The 22,190-nt window shown below is 39.2% G+C and overlaps 1 protein-coding gene across 2 annotated transcripts in view; it reads right to left on the bottom strand.

The window, feature by feature from the left end:
* The window catches only part of enpp3 (ectonucleotide pyrophosphatase/phosphodiesterase 3), an 88,172-nt gene that overhangs the window by 18,935 nt on the left and 47,047 nt on the right, over nucleotides 1-22,190 (bottom strand). For both annotated transcript variants that reach the window (XM_008122374.3, XM_062978604.1), the window contains 11 exons: nucleotides 22,027-22,092; nucleotides 21,162-21,234; nucleotides 20,472-20,580; nucleotides 20,246-20,374; nucleotides 19,322-19,353; nucleotides 18,616-18,743; nucleotides 12,774-12,840; nucleotides 12,021-12,108; nucleotides 9,866-10,035; nucleotides 9,707-9,758; nucleotides 8,288-8,442 (listed from right to left, as the gene is read on the bottom strand). In XM_008122374.3, the coding sequence (XP_008120581.1) occupies nucleotides 8,288-8,442; nucleotides 9,707-9,758; nucleotides 9,866-10,035; nucleotides 12,021-12,108; nucleotides 12,774-12,840; nucleotides 18,616-18,743; nucleotides 19,322-19,353; nucleotides 20,246-20,374; nucleotides 20,472-20,580; nucleotides 21,162-21,234; nucleotides 22,027-22,092 (1,069 nt within the window). The remainder of the gene's footprint in view (nucleotides 1-8,287; nucleotides 8,443-9,706; nucleotides 9,759-9,865; nucleotides 10,036-12,020; nucleotides 12,109-12,773; nucleotides 12,841-18,615; nucleotides 18,744-19,321; nucleotides 19,354-20,245; nucleotides 20,375-20,471; nucleotides 20,581-21,161; nucleotides 21,235-22,026; nucleotides 22,093-22,190) is intronic.

Below are 22,190 nucleotides of genomic sequence, written 5' to 3' on the forward strand. Positions count from 1 at the left end.
CCCACGCAGGCCTTGAGATCTTCCGGGGAGGCCCTTCCCTCGCTCCCACCTCTGTCTCAAGTGTGGATGGTGAGGACGAGGGAAAGGGCCTTCTCGGCGGTGGCCCCCCGGCTCTGGAACTCTCTCCCCAGAGAGATCAGACTGGCATCTTTGCTGTCCACCTTCCATAAGGAACTAAAAACGTGGATGTTCCGGTACGTGTTTGAGTAAATTGCCCTGTTAGATAGTAATTTTGTTTATAAACTTTATTGCACTTTATTACTACTTCTCACCTTGTTAAGTCTCCAGTGTTTTGTTAAGACCGTCCCTCCGCCCTATCTCTGATTATCCCAATACTATCCATGAACCCTGCTCAGAGTCCTGTGCAAGTCTCCCTCCGCTTATGCAGTATCTATGATCAGGTTTTAAAGAAATGGCTGTGCTTTATGTTGTTTTATGTATATTTCTTGTTTGCATTGTTTTTATTCATGGATCATGTTTTAACTGATGTTATTGTAGGGCTCATCCCCATGTAAGCTGCCCTGAGTCCCTTTGGGGAGATGGTGGTGGGGTATAAGAATAAAGTTATTATATTTCTCATCTTTGTGTGATCTTGACTACACTCTTCATGAATGAAGGTTCAGATTTCATGAATAAGTAACCCAATCAAATGAGCATTTGCATTTTTGAAAAGCTGTGTATGCCTCATATGAGAATATGCCAATTAAGTGAAATGTTGTGTTTGCACAACACAGAATACACTCACTTCAGAATCAATGGCACATGCAGTGCATTTTCAGTGAAGCCAGTAGCCAGTTTGAGCTGAAATTTATGAAGCAATGGGAACTCAAGTGTAAGCAAGCGCATATGTGACAGGCCCAGTATAAAGCTCTACTTGTGAACAGCAGATTGTCCATGGAACAATGGGATCATCAGTATTGTGGGATCACCGCAGGCATTCACAAGAAATCAATGTAATTTTTTCTGTCTTGCAGCAAACATAAAGTGTGGCCTGTGTATGGAAAGTTGTACCTGCATATGGCTCACCCATCCTGTTGTGGAATGATGGAGCATGAAGTTTCCTTAACTTTCAGTTTGATTCCTATTCCAAATAAAATGTAGCAAATTCAAAAAAAAGTAGTATTATTAGAAGTATAAGGAAAGAAAGGAACCAATAGAAGATCAAAATGATAGTGAGCTCAACTTGCTCCATTTCATCCTTGTACTACTTGTCTTTATTAGGCTCACTAGAGTCAGAAAACAGCAGCATTGTGCTAAATGCAGTTATGCTGACCTGCTGTGTTTATTACCTGTTGGACCTCACAACTGAGAATCCAGTGCATAAGTTTGCTTCCCCTCCTTTTCCACTCAACATCCTTTCCTTTTGGGTCATGTTTTCTGGAATAAATTCCTACAGGCAGAAATGGTCATATTTATGATATTCTGAGAACTCTATGTAGTATTTGTTGCTGTTATATGATATCCAGATGACTTTGACTTATGGTGACCCAATGAATGGGAGATCTCCAAGATCCTTGATCAGCAAGAGCACTGCTCAGATCTGCCTTCTGTTTTAACAAGCATTATTGTTCTCTATTAAGTCATGCCATTTCATATCAGGTTTTAAATAAATAAATAAATAAATAAATAAATAAATAAAGTGAACTACATTCTGTTACATATGCACCAATATCATTTCTTTTCTTTTCTTTTGAAAAGGACAATTTAGCAGTGTAGCAAGAGAAGGAAAGGGCCAGGACAATCGTACAACTGGAAGGGTGGTTGGTCAAGTGGAGATCCAGGTTCTAGGTGCCACTGAATCATAAAACGCACTGGATGACTTGGGTCAATCATTCTTACTCAACTTAACCTATCCCACAGGATTATTGTGAAAATAAAATGTGGAGGAAGAAACTATGTATGGCACCTTGATCTTATTAAAGCAAAGGAAGAATATAAATAACAAACATCACAACATATTTGAGGGAAATTTAGAGAAAACAATGGTGGATGGAGGAACTGTGAGACCAACATCTCTACTCTCGATTTCCTTCCCCCAGAGTGGATTTTCATTATAAAAGAGACATTGCAGATGGGGCCCTAGTTGAAGTTAGCCACTTAATGCCATACATTCCAGATGTTAACAGTACAGAAGTTTACATTCTTTTTAAGCAGAAGCAGGAAACAGTCACATTTCTGTAAGATTATGTTATATTTCTGGAAGTCTCTTTGTGTGAGAGTGTGTATGGGTATGAGCGTGTATGAGAAAGAGACAGAGAGAGAGTCCTTCCACACAGACATATAACCCAGAATATCAAGACAGATAATCCACAATATCGACTTTGAACTGGGTTATCTGAGTCCACACTGCCATAATCCAATTCAATGTGGATTTTAAACAGCTGTGTGGAAGGGAGTGTGTGTGAGTGAATGTGAGAGAGGGGGGGAGGGAGAGCAGGAGCATGTGCAGATCTCGTGTGGGAGGAATCAAAGGCTTACTGCAACCAATTCCTTCCTCTCCAGGAGATGAATGTTTTTCCTTATAATTTTCCCCACAGCCAGAGGTATTTTTTCCCTTCTAAAGCATAGTTTCCTTCTAAAGCATAGTTGAAAACCTTGGGAAATCTGGCTACTGTCGCTGCTGCTATGTCTCTGACTCATCTTACAGTGCTTGAGAACTAATTCTGCATAGCGTGAAGATCACTTATTTAAGTTCTAAGAACTTCTGCAATGTTGACCTGCCTTTCTAGGTGTCCCATGCTATTGTTGTGTGCCTTCAGATCATTCTTGTTACTACCAAGAGGTGAACCTATCATGGGTTTTTTTGGCAAGATTAATTCAGAGAGGGTTGCCATTGCCTTACTCTGAGACTGAAAGAGAATGTGAATTGCTTACGTCACCCAGTGGGTTTCCATAGCTGAGCAGGAATCTAAATCCTAGTCTCCAGAGTCATAGTCTAAAGGCCAAACCACCAGAGCATACTGGCCCTCTGATATCCCAAAGGTTTTCACATAAGGTCAAGATTCAATAAAAACAGTATGCAATAGGTAGAAAAATAGATATTTTGATAATAAGGATGATAAACATGTCACCTTTGAGGCACATGGAGACCCCCAGAGCCATTTCTGGGTCCCTTTGGACTTGTCAAGACCCAACCACCACCACCAAATGTGGAGCATATCAGGGGAAATACATCATAAACACTATGTGATGGTTGTTCTCTGTTCTTCATTCACATATTGTTGTTCTTATAAAGCAGAAGTGAGCATCACTCCCACCCACCACTTTCAGGGGAATGTGGAGATCCATTCAGTCACATTTCAGCTCCCCTGGGCTAGTTTGGGCCCAAGGAAGGCCCTTTTTTCCAGTAGGAAGTGACACATACATTGATCTTCTCATAACTTCTTGTTTAGAAAATTTAGCTCCTGGGCCCAAAACAATCTGGTGGACATACTGTGGTGAAATACCTTCACATTTAGGGGATAACAGAATGAATTTGCAGGTAAAAACATCTTTATAGATTTTTTTTCAGAAGCTATGGACAAATAACAGGGAAAACCAACTTGTGATTATATTTCTTCCATACAAATCGATTGTAAAAAGAACTGTTAGGTGGTCTAGTTTTGATCTATTTTGGGCTCAGTCAGGCCACCTGCATAAGTTTGACTGCCTTATGAGGTTTGGCCTCACTACCTTCTGTTCAACCACTGAATTTCATTTCCTAAACAAATAAACAAAATACAACAGGAGACACAAATCATTAGCAAATAACCTTCCATGACAGAGAAAACTGCAACTGTATTTGAAGGCTATCACTCTTCTAACCTTGAAACATGCCAAGAAGTATTGTTGTTGTTGTTGTTGTTGTTGTTATCATCATCATCATCATCATCATCATTTAATACACAACAAGATTAGTACAGAGCAAACAAGATCACTATGCTGGTTGTTGTATTGGATCACACGTTGGACACTTCCCATGTGTCTAGGACTATGTGATGTATTGACAAATAACGTGTGCAGATGCAAGTAAGATGGCCTTTTGCAACTGACAGATCGTAATTTTGTTAGTGCTGATTGTTTTTAAGTGCTGGCCAAGGTCTCTAGGCACTGTACCCAGTGTGCCGATCACCATGGCCATAGAACAGAAAAAAATCGGGGGGTGGGGAAGAGAGCCTTTGCAGTTCGATCTTTAAATCCTCGTATTGCACCAGCTTTTCCATTTGCTTCTCGTCAATTCTGCTGTCACCTAGGATTGCAACATCAATGATTCATACTTTTTTTTTCTACTATCGTGAGGTCAGGAGTAATATGCTCCAAAACTCTGTCAGATGATGATGATGATGATGATGATGATGATGATTTGATACACAGCAAAGAAGATCACTATTCTGGCTTCTGTATTAGATCACAAGTCAGACACTTCTCAAGTGTCTAGGACTATGTGAGGTATTTATTATTATTATTATTATTATTATTATTATTATTATTATTATTATTATTATTATTATTATTATTATGTTTATATTCCGCTTTTTCTTTCCACAAGGAGACAAATAGCAGTCTTTCTGGCATTGTAATTACCCTGCTGGATCAGATCAAACTTTCCTCTAGTCCTGCATTCTGTTTCCACTAGATTCCAACGGGAAGGTAATGAGCAAGGTGTGAACACAATCACACTCTCCTCCTGTTCCTCTTCCCCAACAATTGGTATTGAAAGGCAGCATCAATGTTCTTGTGCTCTTGTGCTGGGCTAGATTTATGGGCCTGTATCCAGCAGAGCTTTTCTTATAATCACAGTTTGCTGAAATGATGCTGTTGACTTTTTCTGCATCAGCTCAGCCTTTCCATGAGTGTCTGCATTGCCCACTGTAGTTTCCCTAGAATGAGACAATGGCTGCTTTATGATGTGGAACTGCTCTCCTGTCTACATGCTCACTGACGTCAGAAAAGCTCCCTTGGCAATGAAATCTCTGTCTTTGGGATTAAAATGAAAACAACCCAAATGAAATGCTACCAGAGATGAGAAGCCACAGAAACCGACACACGTCCTTTGGCCAACTGTGTCATATGTAAACATAATTTGAACAATGAAAAACAGTAAGAAGTTTTTTAAAAGACAAAAGAGGAATTGCATATAACATTTCCTCTCTTTATGTAGGTTCTGTATAAATATAAACTTTCACTAGGTTAATTCATAATAAACATCAGGTGGAAGCTCAGGCTGTGGCGCAGGCTGGAGAGCAGCTGCAATGAATCACTGCAATGAATCACTCTGACCAGGAGGCCATGAGTTCGAGGTCCGCTCGGAGCCATGTTTGTCTTGTCTTTGTTCTATGTTAAAAGGCACTGAATGTTTGCCTATATGTATAATGTGATCCGCCCTGAGAAGGGCGGAATATAAATGCTGTAAATAAATAAATAAATACAAGTCCCTGTCACTGAATGGGAATAGTGGGAGCTGTAGTGTAGTCTATGGGTAAAGTGCCACAACATTTGGCTTGTTAAAGACTGACTTCCTGGATTTTTGTAACTAACTCTATCCCTTGTCCGAGCAGGCAAATATAGGGACAATAATGGTATCTAGGTTGATTGCAGAACCTGGTTCCTGTGTTTCTATTTGTCTTTGTAGTTTGTTTTGGTTGTTATAGATTATAGGGGTAGGCCTATCAGCTATGGCTGCTGCCAGCCAACATCATTGATAAAGAAGGGCTACAGTTGGCTATAGCTGGTTTCTTGAAGACACTGTGCCCTCAATAGGATCCCAGTTCATTCTCTGCATTTTGGAGTTAGAAAAAGACAACCCAAGAAGAACCTTAATGAAGAAGACCAAAGGCCTCTCTGTTCCCTGCATTATCCAGCCACAGGCATGTAGGAATCACACAAGAAGTTCATGAAACATGAATCCTTCTCTCACACTTTTGCCTCACATTTCCCACAAATACTATTCACTGAGTTGCTGTGAGTTTTCTGGGCTGCATGGCCATGTTCCAGAAGCATTCTCTCCTGACATTATCCTCCCTCTGAACATGGAGACTATATACCAGGGCTTGCCAACCTGATATGGTAACACCTAGATGGGATTGTCTAATTTCTTCTTTTTAAAAATGATTTAAACCTATGGTCTTCTGCAAACATCTTTTATGACAACAAGTTCCATGTATTAAATGTACACTGTGTCAGTATTTTCTTGTCCTCCTTGAATCTCTTCTTGATGAGTGTCACAGGGGATTAAAAATGGTTTGCCATCTGAAAAAGCCACTTCCGTTCCCTGACATCTTAAATCCTTTCCTTTTTTTAGGCACCAAGTAAAAGAATGGCTCTTTAATAAAGTTTTTGAGATTGCTGATTTATTTGATATACTATGGACAGGGTTTTTTAAATTGTTTTCATCATATAAACCTGTTTAACTTGCTAGTGTGTTTAATATGCTGAATTATGTTTACTGTGTTAAATTGTTTTTATCCTGTTAGTATTGATTTTGCCTCTACATTATTCTTAGATTTTTCAATATAGAGTAGGAATATGTGCATAACTAAGATTGATGATAGATGGATGGATGGAAGGACACATACAATTCTTCCTATAGTTGTTTCACTGTCTCCCTGCCTGGGAGAACTTTTGATAATTTCCCAACAATCTAGGTTTCTCTCAACAGTTTAAAAACACTTCAGAGAAGCAAAAAAAGGGGTCCTTTAAAAGATTCACCCATCATTAGCCTTTATTTGTAAACACCCACAGATTTTTGTTCTTTGAAAGAGGAAGGCAGCACAGAAATGTCAGCAGAATAATCAGTGTCAAAGATTTGTGTACAAAGAATGGAGCTAATGTCAACAGAGAAAATTAGTATTGCCGGCATCCCAAACCAGCGCATAAGCACAAGAAAGAGAAATGGGTCTTCAGCTGGCGTTCCCCTTGATTTCCTTATTCTTACAGATTTGACAAAAAGCAAACTGCTGCCTAGATTTGAAGTGGATGTTCGTATCTTCTGCAGTAGGAATCGAGGCAGCAAAAATAGCAAGAATAGCCATAGACTCCCTGTACTATGAACATCTTCCTTTTTTGAGATTAAAAGCACTTCATCAAAATATGCAATCGTGTTATAATTATATAAGCCACCCTGAGTCCTCCCGGGGAGAAGGGCGGGGTAGAAATATCGGAAATAATAATTATGGGCACAGTTGGAAACACTTGTTTTTGGACTACAACCCACATAATCCCTCATGTTGCCTAGCCAATGACTATGCTAGCTGGGGCTGGCTGGGGGCTTTAGGAAGTTGTAACACAATTTTTTACAAAGATCTGGTCATAGTGCTACACAGAAACAAGCTTTGGTCTGATTGCAATAAGTCTTGAGATTAATACCCTATTTCATTGCTTAATAGTTGCACTTTCCCTCCTTACACCCCCCTGGATCTCATTAGAATCAAATTCATGTCAAAATAGGCTTTCAGTGCAAGGTACAATATACATGAATATTTTTCTGGATATATTTTGTCATGTCAATGCATTGAATAATTTTTATAGCGGCTATAAAGATGTAGGTTTTTCCATTACATTTTCATCACATTAATTGGAACTTCCAATGGCACAATGGGTTAAACCCCTGTGCTGACAGGACTGCTGACCGAAAGGTTGGCGGTTCGAATCTGGAGAGCTCCCCATGCGGGGACAGGAGTGAAGCCTCCTACAGGATGGTAAAAACATCAAAACATCCAGGCGTCCCCTGGGCAATGTCCTTGCAGACAGCCAATTCTCTCACACCAGAAGCGACTTGCAATTTCTCAAGTCGTTCCTGACATGAAAAAAACCACACATTATTTCAGTAAATTGTAACATGTCTTCTTTTAAGGGAGTATATTGCAGCTCATCTTAATCACAATGTTGTGTCACTGCTTCCACCACATAGAAAATTTCATGCAATAAGCGGTACGTGACCTGCACAACTCTTGACTCACCCGGCTGAACAGAACCTTTGCTTCTTGGTGTCTGTATCCACAAAGCAAAAACGGTGTAAGTGTGAATGATGTGTAAGTGAGAGTCAGGGTGTGTTAAGTAAGAGTGTATGTTTGTGAGCAAAGGAAAGACTGAAATGTGTGGTTCAGGAGCAGTGCAATCAGATATACAGACCACTTTTATAAAAATCCTGCTTACTCTTAAGACTTTCCAGAACTCACTCTTTCTAAATTCACTGGCAATATGAAAAGTGCCCTAGATACTGAAGGTCAAAATTGTGAGGATGGCAAACCAGCTTGACTTTGAAACAAAAACTTTGTGTACAAAAGAGTAATTAAAACTGCAAACTTACTGATTTGCTAACTGTATATGAACTCCATAGTGGCATCAGGATATTTTGACTGTAGCCATTCACATATTTATTCTGGTAAAGTAGGCAATAAGAACTCTCCTTCTGTAGAACACGGGGCCTACCATAAGGCAAATTATAAGATTCGGAGTCTGCTTCTAAAAAATAAATAAAACCATAATTACTGTCTTTTACATTCATATGATCCTGTTGGGAGATCATGGAATAATACATTTTAACATTTTTTTAAAAAAATAAATGTATATACTTATTCAGGAGTTTTGCTTTTTATCTGTGCCTTAGAAAGAGAAGGACACAATCTTATACTTTAATGACTAAACAAGTCTACCTAACAAACCTAAGGTTTGATTTTTCCTGTCAAGTTCAACCCAAATCTGCTTATGATTCAAAATTTAGAGTCCAACTATGCATGATTTCAAATTCATCATTTGATGTTGTGTGGGTTTAGAAAAAATATGTAACAAAGTTGAACCATCAACTTCTTGGGAACTTGATCAGGATTAAGATAATGACACTCAAATAGGGGCAGAGAGTTCAATTTTTCCTCCTGCGTTGATCTTTTTTATATTTATCCCAGCAACCAGCCAAATGGCTCTCTGGCTTAGGAAAGCAGTTGACTTCAGTATCAATGGTCAATGCAAATATAAAGGGGGAAAACATACAAATTGGGGTGAAATAGTTTGAGTTGGGCTACAATAATAAACTGGAAGGAAAAATGGTTCTCACGATGGGGGACAAAAAACTTCTTTAATGTTCAAGTGCTGGTCCTAACATCAGGCTAAGTGAGGCACCAGCCTCAGGCCCTCAGGCTCCCAGTAAAGACTGGGGAGCAATAGAAGCCATCGCTAAATCTTTCTTCCAGAGGAGACTCATACCTCATCAGTTTCCTCTGCTAGATGAAAGTCTTGTTTAAGACACACAGCCTGTATGCTTATCATAATACACAGAAATAGCGCTGCATTCCACTATAACTTGATTCATAGGCAATATCTTATTCAATAGACCTATAGAATCAAGTATTTGAAATTTAAGGGAAGAACACTTAAAATTCTTAGATGAAGAGCTCTTGGGCTATGATCAACTTCATCCAGTTATGCTGGAAGACACAGAGATTTCTAAAAAGAACATCTCTCTTGGAATCTCTTGATTCTCCAAAGCAATTCTATGGTCAGCTTCCAGTGTAAATTGAGTCATGCTGGAAGTCAGAAATTTTTAGAGATGTTTTTTCAAGTTAAAAAAAGCATTTTTATTTGTAGTTTTTCACTTTGTGGTGCTTCTAATCTCAGTGAGAGTGGAGGGGTGACTGTATTTAGATTAGATATCATCATCTTTCCCCTTAACCGAAACTAAAGATATATGCTAAAAATGATTATTCCTTGTCTTTTCGTTTCCTATACTCACTTGCTTCATTGATGAGGTTTAGTCTTTGATTCACTGCTTCTAAATCTGTTATCTACAAATAAACAAACAGAAATCCAAGAGAATGGTCAGGCATAAATAGTTCATATTAAAATAAATTGGATTTTTTTAAAAAGAAAAATCTTAAGCTGCTGGACTTACGGATTTGCAATTGCATCCTAGGGTTTCAGAAGGTACAGAGGAGGTAAAGGGGCAAGAAGATGGAGGTGACACTTCTCTTTCATGTGATGGACTGTAGAAAGGGACCTTTAGAAGGTGATTCAGGCTTCCATGTGTTCCATTGTTTGGAGCCGGTTTAATTTTAAGCAAATCTGTGAAGGGAGAAAAACAGTTAAAGGCCGAACTAGAAGCAGATATCAGGCCATGCCATGCCATGCAGCATTACAGTGTAGATCAGGCTTTCAAAAACTGGTTTCAATAACAACAAGAAGACATTTTATTTCTTACCTAATGGCACATTTTAATTGTGATTATAATGTTTTAGGGTTTTATAGTTTTTTAACAAATATTAATGTTTTTCTTTTTATACACAGTTTAATGGTTTCATAAATAACGTTTTATGTATACTTCTATTCAGGGCCGGTCGGAGATAAATTTAAATATTAAGCGGGGGCGCTGAAAAGTGCCCCCCGCCGGCCCCGCCTCCTGCGCCCTGGCCCCGCCTCCCAACCAGCGTGCCCTGGCCCCGCCTCCCGCGCTGCGTGGGAGGCGGGGCCAGGGCACGCTGGGTGGAAGGCGGGGCCAGGGTTGGCCCCGCCTCCCATGCTATTCGCCCTGGCCCCGCCTCCCACGCACCGTGGGAGGCGCGGCCAGGGTTGGAAAGAGGGAGGCTTCGCCGCCCGGGGAGGGGAGGAGGGATCGCCTCCTCCCCTCCCCGGGCGGCGAAAGAAGCAGGCTTCGCCGCCCGGGGAGGGGAGGAGGCGATCCCTCCTCCCCTCCCCGGGCGGCGAAAGAAGCAGGCTTCGCCGCCCGGGGAGGGGAGGAGGCGATCCCTCCTCCCCTCCCCGGGCGGCGAAAGAAGCAGGCTTCGCCGCCGGGGGAGGGAAGGAGGCGATCCCTCCTCCCCTCCCCGGGCGGCGAAAGAAGCAGGCTTCGCCGCCGGGGGAGGGGAGGAGGCGATCCCTCCTCCCCTCCCCGGGCGGCGAAAGAAGCAGGCTTCGCCGCCCCGGGAGGGAAGGAGGCGATCCCTCCTCCCCTCCCCGGGCGGCGAAAGAGGGAGCCACAAGGCCAGGGCGCACTGGTCGGGCGGCGGGGCACCGTCAGAGCGGTGCCCCGCCTCCCTCCCAGCCTGACGGCGCCCCCCGGGACCTGCGCCCGAGGCGGCGGCGTCACTGGCCTCTATGGTGGGGCCGGCCCTGCTTCTATTGAAGTTTTCATAGAATCATAGAATAGTAGAGTTGGAAGAGACCACATGGGCCATCTAGTCCAACCCCCAACTTTTTAATCTTAATAGTTTTGAAATACATTATAAGCTGCCTTAAGTCCTGTTACTGGAAGAAAGAGGTGATATAAATGAATCAAATAAATAAAATGAATTTTCCTCTGAAGAAATATCATTTCCCAGTCATATTTTTTTTGTAGAAATGTCCTATGTATCGAAAGTGGACAATAGTAGGGAGTATAGGTATCTTGTAAACATATCCCACCTGCATGTACTGCTCAGGGCCCACAGTAGACTTCACTGGACATTTGGGAATGAAATTCAACTTCAAAAAGCACCCAGAAATTACTGGAATTTAACTACTGGCTTCTGTCTCTTGGGTATCACTCAATTTCTGACCGATTTGAGGAATTTGAGATTTGGTGGGTGAATTACAAGTAAACCGGATATTGCAATGGTAATACACCGTTGAGGGTGGAGGAGGTTGCACAAATTTGGGGAAATCTAAGGGATTTGAGGAGGTTGGGGGAATATGTAGTCCATGAGCAGCACTTTCCTCATCTCTGATTTATAATAATAGAATAGATCAGTGTTTCTCAAACTGTGCTCCTTCAGATGTTTTGGACTTCAGCTCCCAAAATTAATAACAGCTGTGTGGAAGGGTTACAGGGCCCTTCCACACAGCCCTATAACCCAGAATATCAAGGAAGAAAATCCTACAATGTCTGCTTTGAACTGGATTGCCTGAATCCACACTGGATATTCCAGTTCAATGCAGATAATGTGGGATTTTATTCAGCTGTGTGGAAGGGGCCTGGGAGCTGAAGTCCAAAACACCTGAAGGAGCAGAGTTTGAGAAACATTGGAATTGATTATTAAACAGTGCAAAACAAACAGGTTCTTCTTTGTACTCACCACACATTAAATTATAAACCTCAATATTTTCAAAAGGCTGCACTTCAGTTTCTTCTTTAAATCCTGGTCCATGGGCTACAAAGATGGCCTAGAGAGTCAACATAAAATGGTTTCAGGAGGATTCTTGTTGTTTGTAAATGAAGTCAGCTGAGAGAAGTCTTAACTCAAGCCATGTATAGGAAATATATATTGTTACTGATTTGAGTCAGTGGACTTGTTACAGGGGGAAAACCAAGGCACTTCTAACACGATTTTTAAAAATGCCATCACTGCACATGAGATGCTGAGGCAAACTTTTTTGGCAAGTACTTCAAATGGGAATGCTGGGATTCATCTTGTAATAGAATTGACTAAATATTGAAGTGGGCAGCTTCTCCAGGCATCAAGGGAAGGAGCAGCACAGAAATTTCCATTGCCGATTTACCATCGACCATATGGTGCAAAGCTCCAAATGGTGCAACTGAACCAGGTTTCACAAAAGGGGGCACCCATAATTTAAAAAAATTGCAATTAGAAAAAATAGGAGAAAACTTTTCAAATACAAATATACTGAAAGTTTACAAAAATAAACATTTTCCATCTAAGTGTAAATTCTGTTTCATTTTGAGAAATAGCAATTTTATTGTACAGTTTATTAGTGTTCATATTAGATACATCTGGGACACGAAAAGTGGTTAGGTTTTCAAAAAGTCTTTATCCATCTTCTCTATATCTATATATCTTCAAATCTTCATTCTAGGGCTTCTCACTTACCTCCATACTTTTGAATTCATTGTCATAGCCATGGTTTCCACCATCACAAAATGTATACTGTTTAGACCTAGAAAAAAATCCAGCATTAGTGAATTTATAAATAACTCTTATCAAGAGATGTTAATTTCTCAAAATTAGGCTAGAATAAAAAGAAGGACTATTTTTGCAATCAGTGTCAAGCTCTTCGAGTGGTTTTTTAATAGTTTCAAAATAATAATTTCACTCTGGCAGAATGAAATTCCATCTCAATTATTTCATCAAAATGTAGTTAAAGAATGAGGAACCTCTGGATTTGGTCAAACTGCTGTTCCACCATCTTTTAGCATTGGCTGTGCGTCCTCCACTCCAACAGCATAAAAAGGGGCAGAAGATGTGCACATCTAACATAGGCAAATCTTAATATAGCAATTATAATTTTATCTTCCTGCCAATAGATTCTGAGTGGAAATCCTGCTGACCTCCAAGTTTTGTTGAACTGCAACTCTCAAGATTATGCACCATTGGTTATGCTAGCAGGGACTTGTGGGAGTTGAAGTTCAGTAACATCTGCATGATTCTCACCTCTGGCAAAATGCATTCACCTTCTCTTTGCAGCCCTCAATACAAACATATACTAGAACCACAAGTATGAGAGAAATCTCTATCCCACGCTGTTGCAAGCCCCTACCATTAAATAATGTGAACCGGGCACTTCAGGAAGTTGATACACCCTCCAACATTTTGCTGATAAAAACCGGGACACTTGTGTCCAAGCAGTATCAAAGTGTGGATAAGATGCAAAATCATTAATGAGGGAAGAACACACAGCGATGAGAGGCTGCCCTCTTTTGCTTTTTGCTTGAATCTAATGAGAGGAACAAGGCTCCCTCCTCCTCCTCTCTTCTTCCCACCCCCTGGCTGAGTTAACTGTGCATGAGATACTTTTTCTGAAGTTAGCTGAGGACAAATGGGGAATGTGAAAGCAAGAGAGAAAAACTGGGGCATTTAGGAGCAATTTTTTTAAAAGTGTGACAACAGAGGATTTATGCAGACTGTTGCAGCCAAACTAGGACAATAGAAAGGCAGGAGGTGGTTAGGTGTGCCATGCAGAGACTGTATTTTTTATTGTTTTTACAAGTCTCTGTAAATTGTACCATTACAGTTTTTTACGATTACTGTTCTATTTTAACTTCCAGAAAAAGGAATGCTTACGATTTCCTATCACATGTGGAAAAATAGACTACATGGTTATGATTCCTCTTCATCTTGAGCTGAGGGTTTCTTGTTTTGCTTTATGCAATGAAAGCCTTTCACCAGTCCTGTCCCTGGAGCTAATTTGGAGAAGGGGGGGGGGGGGGGAGAAGAAGAAGAGGAGGAGGAGGAGGAGGAGGAGGAGGAGGAGGAGGAGGAGGAGGAGGAGGAGGAGGTGGTGAAATATAAAAGGTAATGGTTTCCCCTTCACATTAAGTCTAGTCGTGTCTGACTCTGGGGGTTGGTGTTCATCTCCATTTCTAAGCTGAAGAGATCTGTAGACGCCTCCAAGGTCATGTGGTCGGCATGACTGCATGGAGCGCCGTTACCTTCCCGCCAAAGCAGTACCAATTGATCTACTCACATTTGCATGATTTTGAACTGCTAGGTTGGCAGAAGGGAAATATACTTGTAAAATATTGTATGTTAATCATCAGTCCTGATTAATAGTTTCACTATAGAAGAAGGGCACACTCCATCCAGAAAGGCTTGCTTCTTGCCATATTCATATTACATATATGGGTTTTCTCTTTATCTGTCTATTCTTTATCACCCTTTTAAAAAATTTAACTTAGAACATTAGTGGTTTTAAATAGCAAAGTACCATGGCATTTATTATTTTGTGACTGTCATTTACTTTACTTCATTACTTTAATTCTGTTGTTGACTTGTCAAGTGCCTTGGAAACTGTAAAACTGAAATATGGGATTATTTAATCAAGTACAGAAAGAATGATGGCTTTATACATAAGCATCATCTTCTTTCAGACTATTAGTAAGCATATCAGGATACTGCTATTTAGAGTTAGTGCTTTATCTCATTAGAAGTGAAGACAACTAAACAGGTTGCCATACTTTGGATATATTATGAGATGATATTTCTCACTGCAAAGACCAGTAATCCTCAGCACAGTGAACAGCAGTGAGAAAACTGCATTACAGGTGAATTACTTCAATCAAAGACTTTGCAAGACTTTCGCAGGGAAGTTGGCGACCAGGGTTCTTGTGGGTCTCTTATTCATAGGGTTGCAATAAGTTGAAGTTGGCTGAATAACAATAGTAACTTGTGAAAAAATAAAGCCAGAGTTATGGCATCATTTTCTGCTCTGTGAAATATGTACAAAAGTTGCACATCTTTGGACTCTGTCCACTAATTGTATGTATTGTATTTTAACTGTATTTTTAACCTAACACACAGTATTGTTTAATTGTTTTTTTAATTTGCATTTGCTTTTTTTTAAAAAAAAAATGATCAAAGTGTGTGGCTGTTAGCCGTCTTGAGTCTTCTTGTGGAGAAAGGTGGGGTACAAATAAAGTAAATGAAAATGATGATAATGATGATGATGATGATGATGATGATAGAGATAGGTGAGAATTTTTCATCTCTATCATGGATAAGCACTGGGAGCCATAAAATCAACTAAGGTACTCAGGCTCATGTACATAAAACTCTGTAGTTCTGCTAGTCACTCTGATAAGAATGGTGCAATTTATAGAAACATGATCAGCACATAAAGCATAAAATTACTCTAAGTGTTCTTGGACTATGTTTAACAAACATGTCTCAGATTACAGGAAGAGTTCATTTACCTGTTTTAAAATTAATCGCTTTTCCAACTAGTCATTTTAATGCTTTGCCTTAGAGCTACATTTCCTGCTATTTTGACTAATAATGACTGCATTTGCCTGGAAATTCTTGCTTACTCACTCCTGTAATATTTGGAACACATAGACGAAATGGGGATGCCTGCCAAACTAAGAAAGTTAGTTAGGGGAAATATTTAATGTTTGTGCAACTATACTGGAAACCAAACAGTGCTCCTGTGTTGTGGAATTTCTTACAGAGGCGAGGCTGGTTCCTTCCCTGAGGTCCTTTCACCAACAGGTCAAGACCTTTTCATTTGGACAGGTCTTCGGCAGTTTTGCTGAGCTGCAATAAAGGAAACTTTCCAATTGGATGGGTGCAGAGTAGGTTTCCTCCTTTACTAATGTTTTTAAATCCCACGATTGTATTATATTCCATTAATAATATGCCATATGTTTTAACTACGCTTGCTTCATTTGGTGCCTGAACTTGTTATCCAGAAAGCTGGGATAGAGACCTAATAAATAAAAATAATAAACAAGTGGGTAATAATCTTTGCTTGACTCTAAAAAAGTTTAAACATTGAGCTATGGTTCTCAGGTTCCATGTTTAGCATCCCAGCTTTATAGGCAATTTAAGGAACTGTAGCCAAAAAAGAAAAAAATTAATTTTTAGATCAGATGCAAGCAACTTTCAGACACTAGGAGATGACGCAGGCTCCCCAGAAAATCCTGGAAGGGTGTACTCCCTGTCCTACAACCCCTACAAGAATAAAATAAAAATATCCTTCCACTGCCCTCTAGGTGGTGTGGAAGGCATCCCTGTCACGTTTTGAGCCATCTACACAGAAGAATTGTGTGTTTAAATGTCTTTATAACAAATGAAAAAGTCATGTTCTTCCCCACATGTTAGTATCCACCTACATATAATTTCTCTTCCAGTAGGAGTAAAGACACTTTGTTGGCTTTGAAAGATAAACACTTGGGTTTATTCTTCTGGGAACAATCTTTAAGTATCCCGTTTCTAGGGCTTTAAAAAAAGACTGACGGAAGAGATATTGTCATCTGGAAAGAATCTGGTCCTTATCCCCACTTACCTCTATTGCAGGCAAATGCACATCCACACACACTTCTCCAATGATGCATCATGCAATAATTTAAAATGTGGGGTTCATGTGCATACATATTGGCGAAAATGTTAATTATTCTTAATGAGGGTACTAGGGTACTGTGGCTAAATTAGGGCTTCCAAATCAGGACTATCCCAGATCCTGAGAGTTCAGGATCTGACACCTACAGATGACCCATGGGAAATCACAGAAGGCAGGCCTTTAAAATGTCTTTAAACATTATTAAGCATCAACTGCCTCTGTGCAGTATACATAATTCAAATAAGGAACATCAAACCTAACAAATGGCAAATATATATATCTTGTACAAAAAAAGAAAGATTTGTCCTATTCATTTTTGTCCAGAGATTACTTCCCTCACCCTGAAAACTGGAGAAGGTTTACATTCTGAGTCTCAAGGCCAAGCTTCGAGATTTTGCAACCATATGTGACCTAAGGGGAACGTTCACCCGGGTTCACACTTCAATTATACAGAATCTGGCTTTCAACTCAAGTCATGGAATAATACTCAACTCTCTCTCCACACATCTGTCTGTTAGGAGTGAGAAGGAAATAAAAAAAAGTGTGCATAAAGATGACATATAAATCATGGTGATCAGTTGCATCATCCTATGAGGCCACTCATTTTTGGGAAACATTACATACTTCTTGGCTGCAATTTCCAAAAGATTCTGCCAACACAACAACTGGGAACTGCAACCCAACATCTAGATTGCCTCATATTTCCAATCCCTGCTCAAGAACTACAAGCAGCAGCATAGTAAGAAAAATGAAAGCAACGGTTGTATGAAAAATGTGTTAAAACCTTAAGATGCCAAAAACCTATGATTTTAAAGGGTTGGCTGCATGAAAAGGCCATCAACTGAGGCAAAAAATATATGAGAAAACCAAAATAAAAATAGTTTGATCCACTCAGCTATTGGATTTAGCTCCAGTAAAGCTGTACTTCAAACATTTGAACTGTAACCCAGAATTCTGTGTTTTCACATATATCCAGGGAATTCCTTGTCCTTTAATTTCTTTTAACTATCCTTTTGTATATAGGTTACATATTGTTCATTTGGTTTTAAAATGGTAACCTGCTTTGAAGGCATACTCCTCATGCATATCACTTCTTGGATGAATAATGGGCCCAATTTTAAAGTCTATAGGGAAATAAGTTGTACACCTGCACATTGGAGCCTTTGTGCAGATGTGGTACCTCTTGATTTGGGCATTTATCTAGATTATCATTAAAGAAAGATAAAACAGTTTTTAAAAATAATATAAAAAATGGCATCACACAGAGACCTCTAGGAGAAACCAATGCAAGAAGACCACTGAATGACATTTGATAGCTCCCAAATCAGCAGGGCAATGGATCTGCTCTGTGGTTTAGACCAAACCTTAAGCGAGATATCCAAAATTCTGAAACTATTTGGGGCAGAGAGTTGAAGTTCTTGGATTGATACTTTAAAATTCAGACTAAAATCTAGAGCAGTGATACAGAAGCCACCATCAGACACTGGAACCACTACAACATAAAGGTCCATTTGTTTATTTATCATATATCTGAAAGGTCAGGGGAAAGATACTTTAGAATTTGTCACCATCTACACACAAAAAATAACGGACTGGTGTCAATTTCTGCAAGAATACACCAAAGAGAAAGAGACTTCTTAGGGATATTCCCCTGCTCCCATTTTAATGTAGAATGTTAAATATTAATATTAAAGTTCCTAGAGCATTGACAGTAGAGCTGGTTATAGAGTGAAATTAATAAATGGGTGTGTGTATGTCTATACATATATATATATATTACTATTTGTTGTCCCTAAATTGTAACCCCCAAATCTGAGCAATCCTATCCCAACAACCAACCCTGGCTATATGTCCACTTATTAATCCCATAGCTCATACCTCACAGCCAACCATTGCCGATCCACCATAAGATGAACTTTGTCAATACGAATGTTGTTGACATAATGTAATCGTTTTGGTAAGTCTCGAGTCAAGTAGGCTTTGAAGTGCTGATCTGGTTTTCGGCACTGAAAATAGTAAAGTGCATATGTGGGATTTCCAGAATGGAAGACTGCATACAGTTATCAAAATGTAAACAGAAGACAATGTAGCTACATGCATTATTTATTGAGTCTGCTTGCTTGGGTTTTAGAAAGATTTCTAATGGTAAGTTCTTTCATAAACCCTTTTCATTTCAGATTCAGAACATTCATTTATGCAAACGGGATCTCTCTGATTTTAATCTACATAATGGTACCCATTACATGTTTATATAACTGTAGCTTAGGTTTTTCTGCCTCAAACTGGAAGTTCAAGAAAGCTTTATCTACTTGAAATAAATTCTAGAGGCACGGGTCTTTTGTGCATAAAAGACAGCAGACCATTTCCTTAACTGTGAGGGCACGGTGCTAGAATCTTCAGACACTTTGACATTTTCCCTAAACCCATTAAAAGGTTTGTTCCAATAGTTATACAAGTAGTACATAACACATCTCACAAAAGAAACAATGTGGACCTACTGCAAAAATGACACACTTTAGGAGCAATAACTCAGCAATAAAATGATTGCTGCTAAGGGGAAGAGATATCTTAAAAGCTTACTCACTGTAAGGTTTTTAACTATTCCTTCTGAATCAACTGTTTGGAAGAAAATAAAAATTGGTTATACTCAAGATAGCATCACCAGGCACATATTTTAGGTATGTATAATAGAACTCTATCAATTCCAGGTGCACTCCATCATGTCTATGAGATTCAACCTCTTCTATAGACTCCTTTAGAAAGATGAGTTATTAAGGTGTTACTAGCAGCAGAGAAAGTGGAAAACACATACAAAAAACGTATCTGTTCCCATTTTTTTCCTGTCTCACAGCTAATTGTAACCCTGAAGGATGAGGGAAGAGTGATTTGGATTCAATAATCAATGCTGGAGTAAAATATTCTCTTTCCGTAGCATGGGCTTCATCTAAAATCTCTTGTTGTAGTTTTGACAGGAAGGAAAACTTACATATTTCAGACATCACATCTATTTTGGTTCTTACTGGGCTTATATTCAACATGAATGGTAAAATACCATACAGTCTATGGGTTGGATCAAGAGCCTGCCCTCCATCAATGGCAGAGTTCCACGGATGAAAAACACATTAGCCCAGTTAAGGAGGATTTTCTCTCTCCCTACATTATGCCTCACAATGTTCCTACAACTCTGTTGAGAGGAAGAGATAGGGAATTCCTTTCCAGTCAGCATAGTTACAGGTATCAAAATTTGGATTCAGCATGTATCTCCTAGATTACGAACAAGCAATTATATCTAAAAATGGATATGTCACTTGATTAATTAATATGGGTTTCCTTTGTTCATGAAAACTCATATTAATTATGAGTTTCCATGAATTGCATCCAATGGACATAATTGTGTTTCCATTTCCTGTCCCACTTGCCGACCCCCATGTCGGATTGCTTAAGATTGTCCAGACCTATAAAATTGTCTCAATCGCCAGGAATCCAAGAATCTATGATCCAGACTTACAGGTAAAGAAGTCTTTTGGAATATTTCTTGTTCGGATACGAGGTGCTGGTCCTTCATACATATAAAAATTAATTTTATCAAAATAATCTGTCATATATTCCATCTTGTTGCAGAATGTCTTATCCATGCCTAAATAAAGGAAAAAGAAATATTAAAATGAGTACATATTTAATTTTTAAGATCAACAGCAAAGCATTCAAGATACAACATAATAAAACATTTATACCATGATCAGCCAGAATTATGAGGTTGACACAGTTGTGGAGGTTTCTCTGTTTTAGACCTTCCATTAACATTCCCAGGGTCCGGTCTGCCAATTGCAAGGCCTGAATGGTCTACACAGAAGAAGAAAAGATACAATTCACAGTTTTAACTGAGTGGGAGACAAACAACTTTCTCAAATAACAACTTCAATGGTTCTAATGGTAAATTCAGTGCACAGATTCCTCATACTCAAAACCTATGGTCTAATTCTGAGCTCAAAGAGCTTAGTTCAGTTTACAAATTCTGTCATATTCATACCCCAGTAAGGGATGAAAATGAATGCATATAAAAGACAGGACTTATCTATTAAGGAAGGACAATGTTTTGTTGCCAACTTTTCATCAAATAACACTGTTCAGATTGTACAACAGCTCTTTCTAAACAATAACTATTGTTGATATTACTCTGTTATTTCAGGAAATCCAAAAACCTTTTCACTAGGCAGCACTTCTGGAATATTGCATTTCCTTACTGTCTGAATTTCAGTATTCCATCTCTAGAAAAATTACAGTTGCTCCTCTTCACTTTTACAAGACAATACAGCCAGAAAGTATTAATTCATCTTTATAGTAAAATATGTAATATAATTATAACATCATGCAAATAAATAAGAAATAAGTAGAATGAAAAGAAAACAAGAATCAAGGCTTACTCCTCCACTAACTGGTCCATATTTGTGTCCAGCTTTGTCAGGTTCCTCAATATACAATGTATAGAAATCGGGCCTATGGTTCAAAGGGAAAGAACATTGTGACCACATGAAAGAGGACCCCACTAGCCATTCTGCAAAAGAAGTGGCAGAATTGTGCATTCTCAGTTAAGATTTATTGTTTTCTTTAAACCTGTAGCCCTAGCCACCAGCAGGAGAGCAGAGGCCTCTCAGTGCAATCTGGACAATTTTAACACAGGAGACCCTTTGCTTTTCAGAAAATAACTTTCTCCATGTCTGGTGACAGAAGAATGTAATTTGGATTACAATTCTTGGTTCAAGTTTTCAAACCTTTGGATTATAGTTTTGTACAGGTTTTCAAGCCTTTGGCTATAGTTTTGGTTTAATTGTTGAAACCCCTGGATTACAGTTTTTTGTTTTTACCTTTTGAGATTTTGGATTCATATTCAGAGTTTTTGTGTTTTTGTGAGACTTCAAGTCATTTCTGACTTATGGCAACTCTATGACAAGGTTTTTTTTTAAGATTTCTTCAGAATGGGTTTTGCCTTTCTTCCTCTGAGGCTGAGAGTGTGACTTGGTCAAAATCACTTGGTGGGTTTCCATGCTGAGTGGGGATTCAAATCATGGTTCCCAGAGCCATGGGTCAACCCTCCAACTACTACACTGCATTTGCTTTGGCTAGGATTAATTATGTTCCTAAAGGAAGTCAGGTGAGTATCAAAGGTCTGGCTGAGAGACAAAACAGGAAGGAAACAGGGAAATGCAGTCTTTGATTGGAATTGATTGACATCTCATGAGAACAGAAGCAACACTTTGAGTCAAATTTCAAAGTTTCCTTGGCAGTTACCTCTCAGACTTGGGCCTATCAAGCCATCTCAGCAATTCTGAAACTCTTGCTTCAAATGCAACTGATCTATATGAAAGAAAATAAAAAATTAGGCAATTTTTAAAAAATCCAGTGCAATAGATCAATGGCATTGACAAAAAATCTTTGGGTAAATTAATGGATTA

This window comes from Anolis carolinensis, chromosome 1 (assembly GCF_035594765.1).
Source record: "Anolis carolinensis isolate JA03-04 chromosome 1, rAnoCar3.1.pri, whole genome shotgun sequence".
NCBI classification, from domain to species: Eukaryota; Metazoa; Chordata; class Lepidosauria; order Squamata; family Dactyloidae; genus Anolis; species Anolis carolinensis.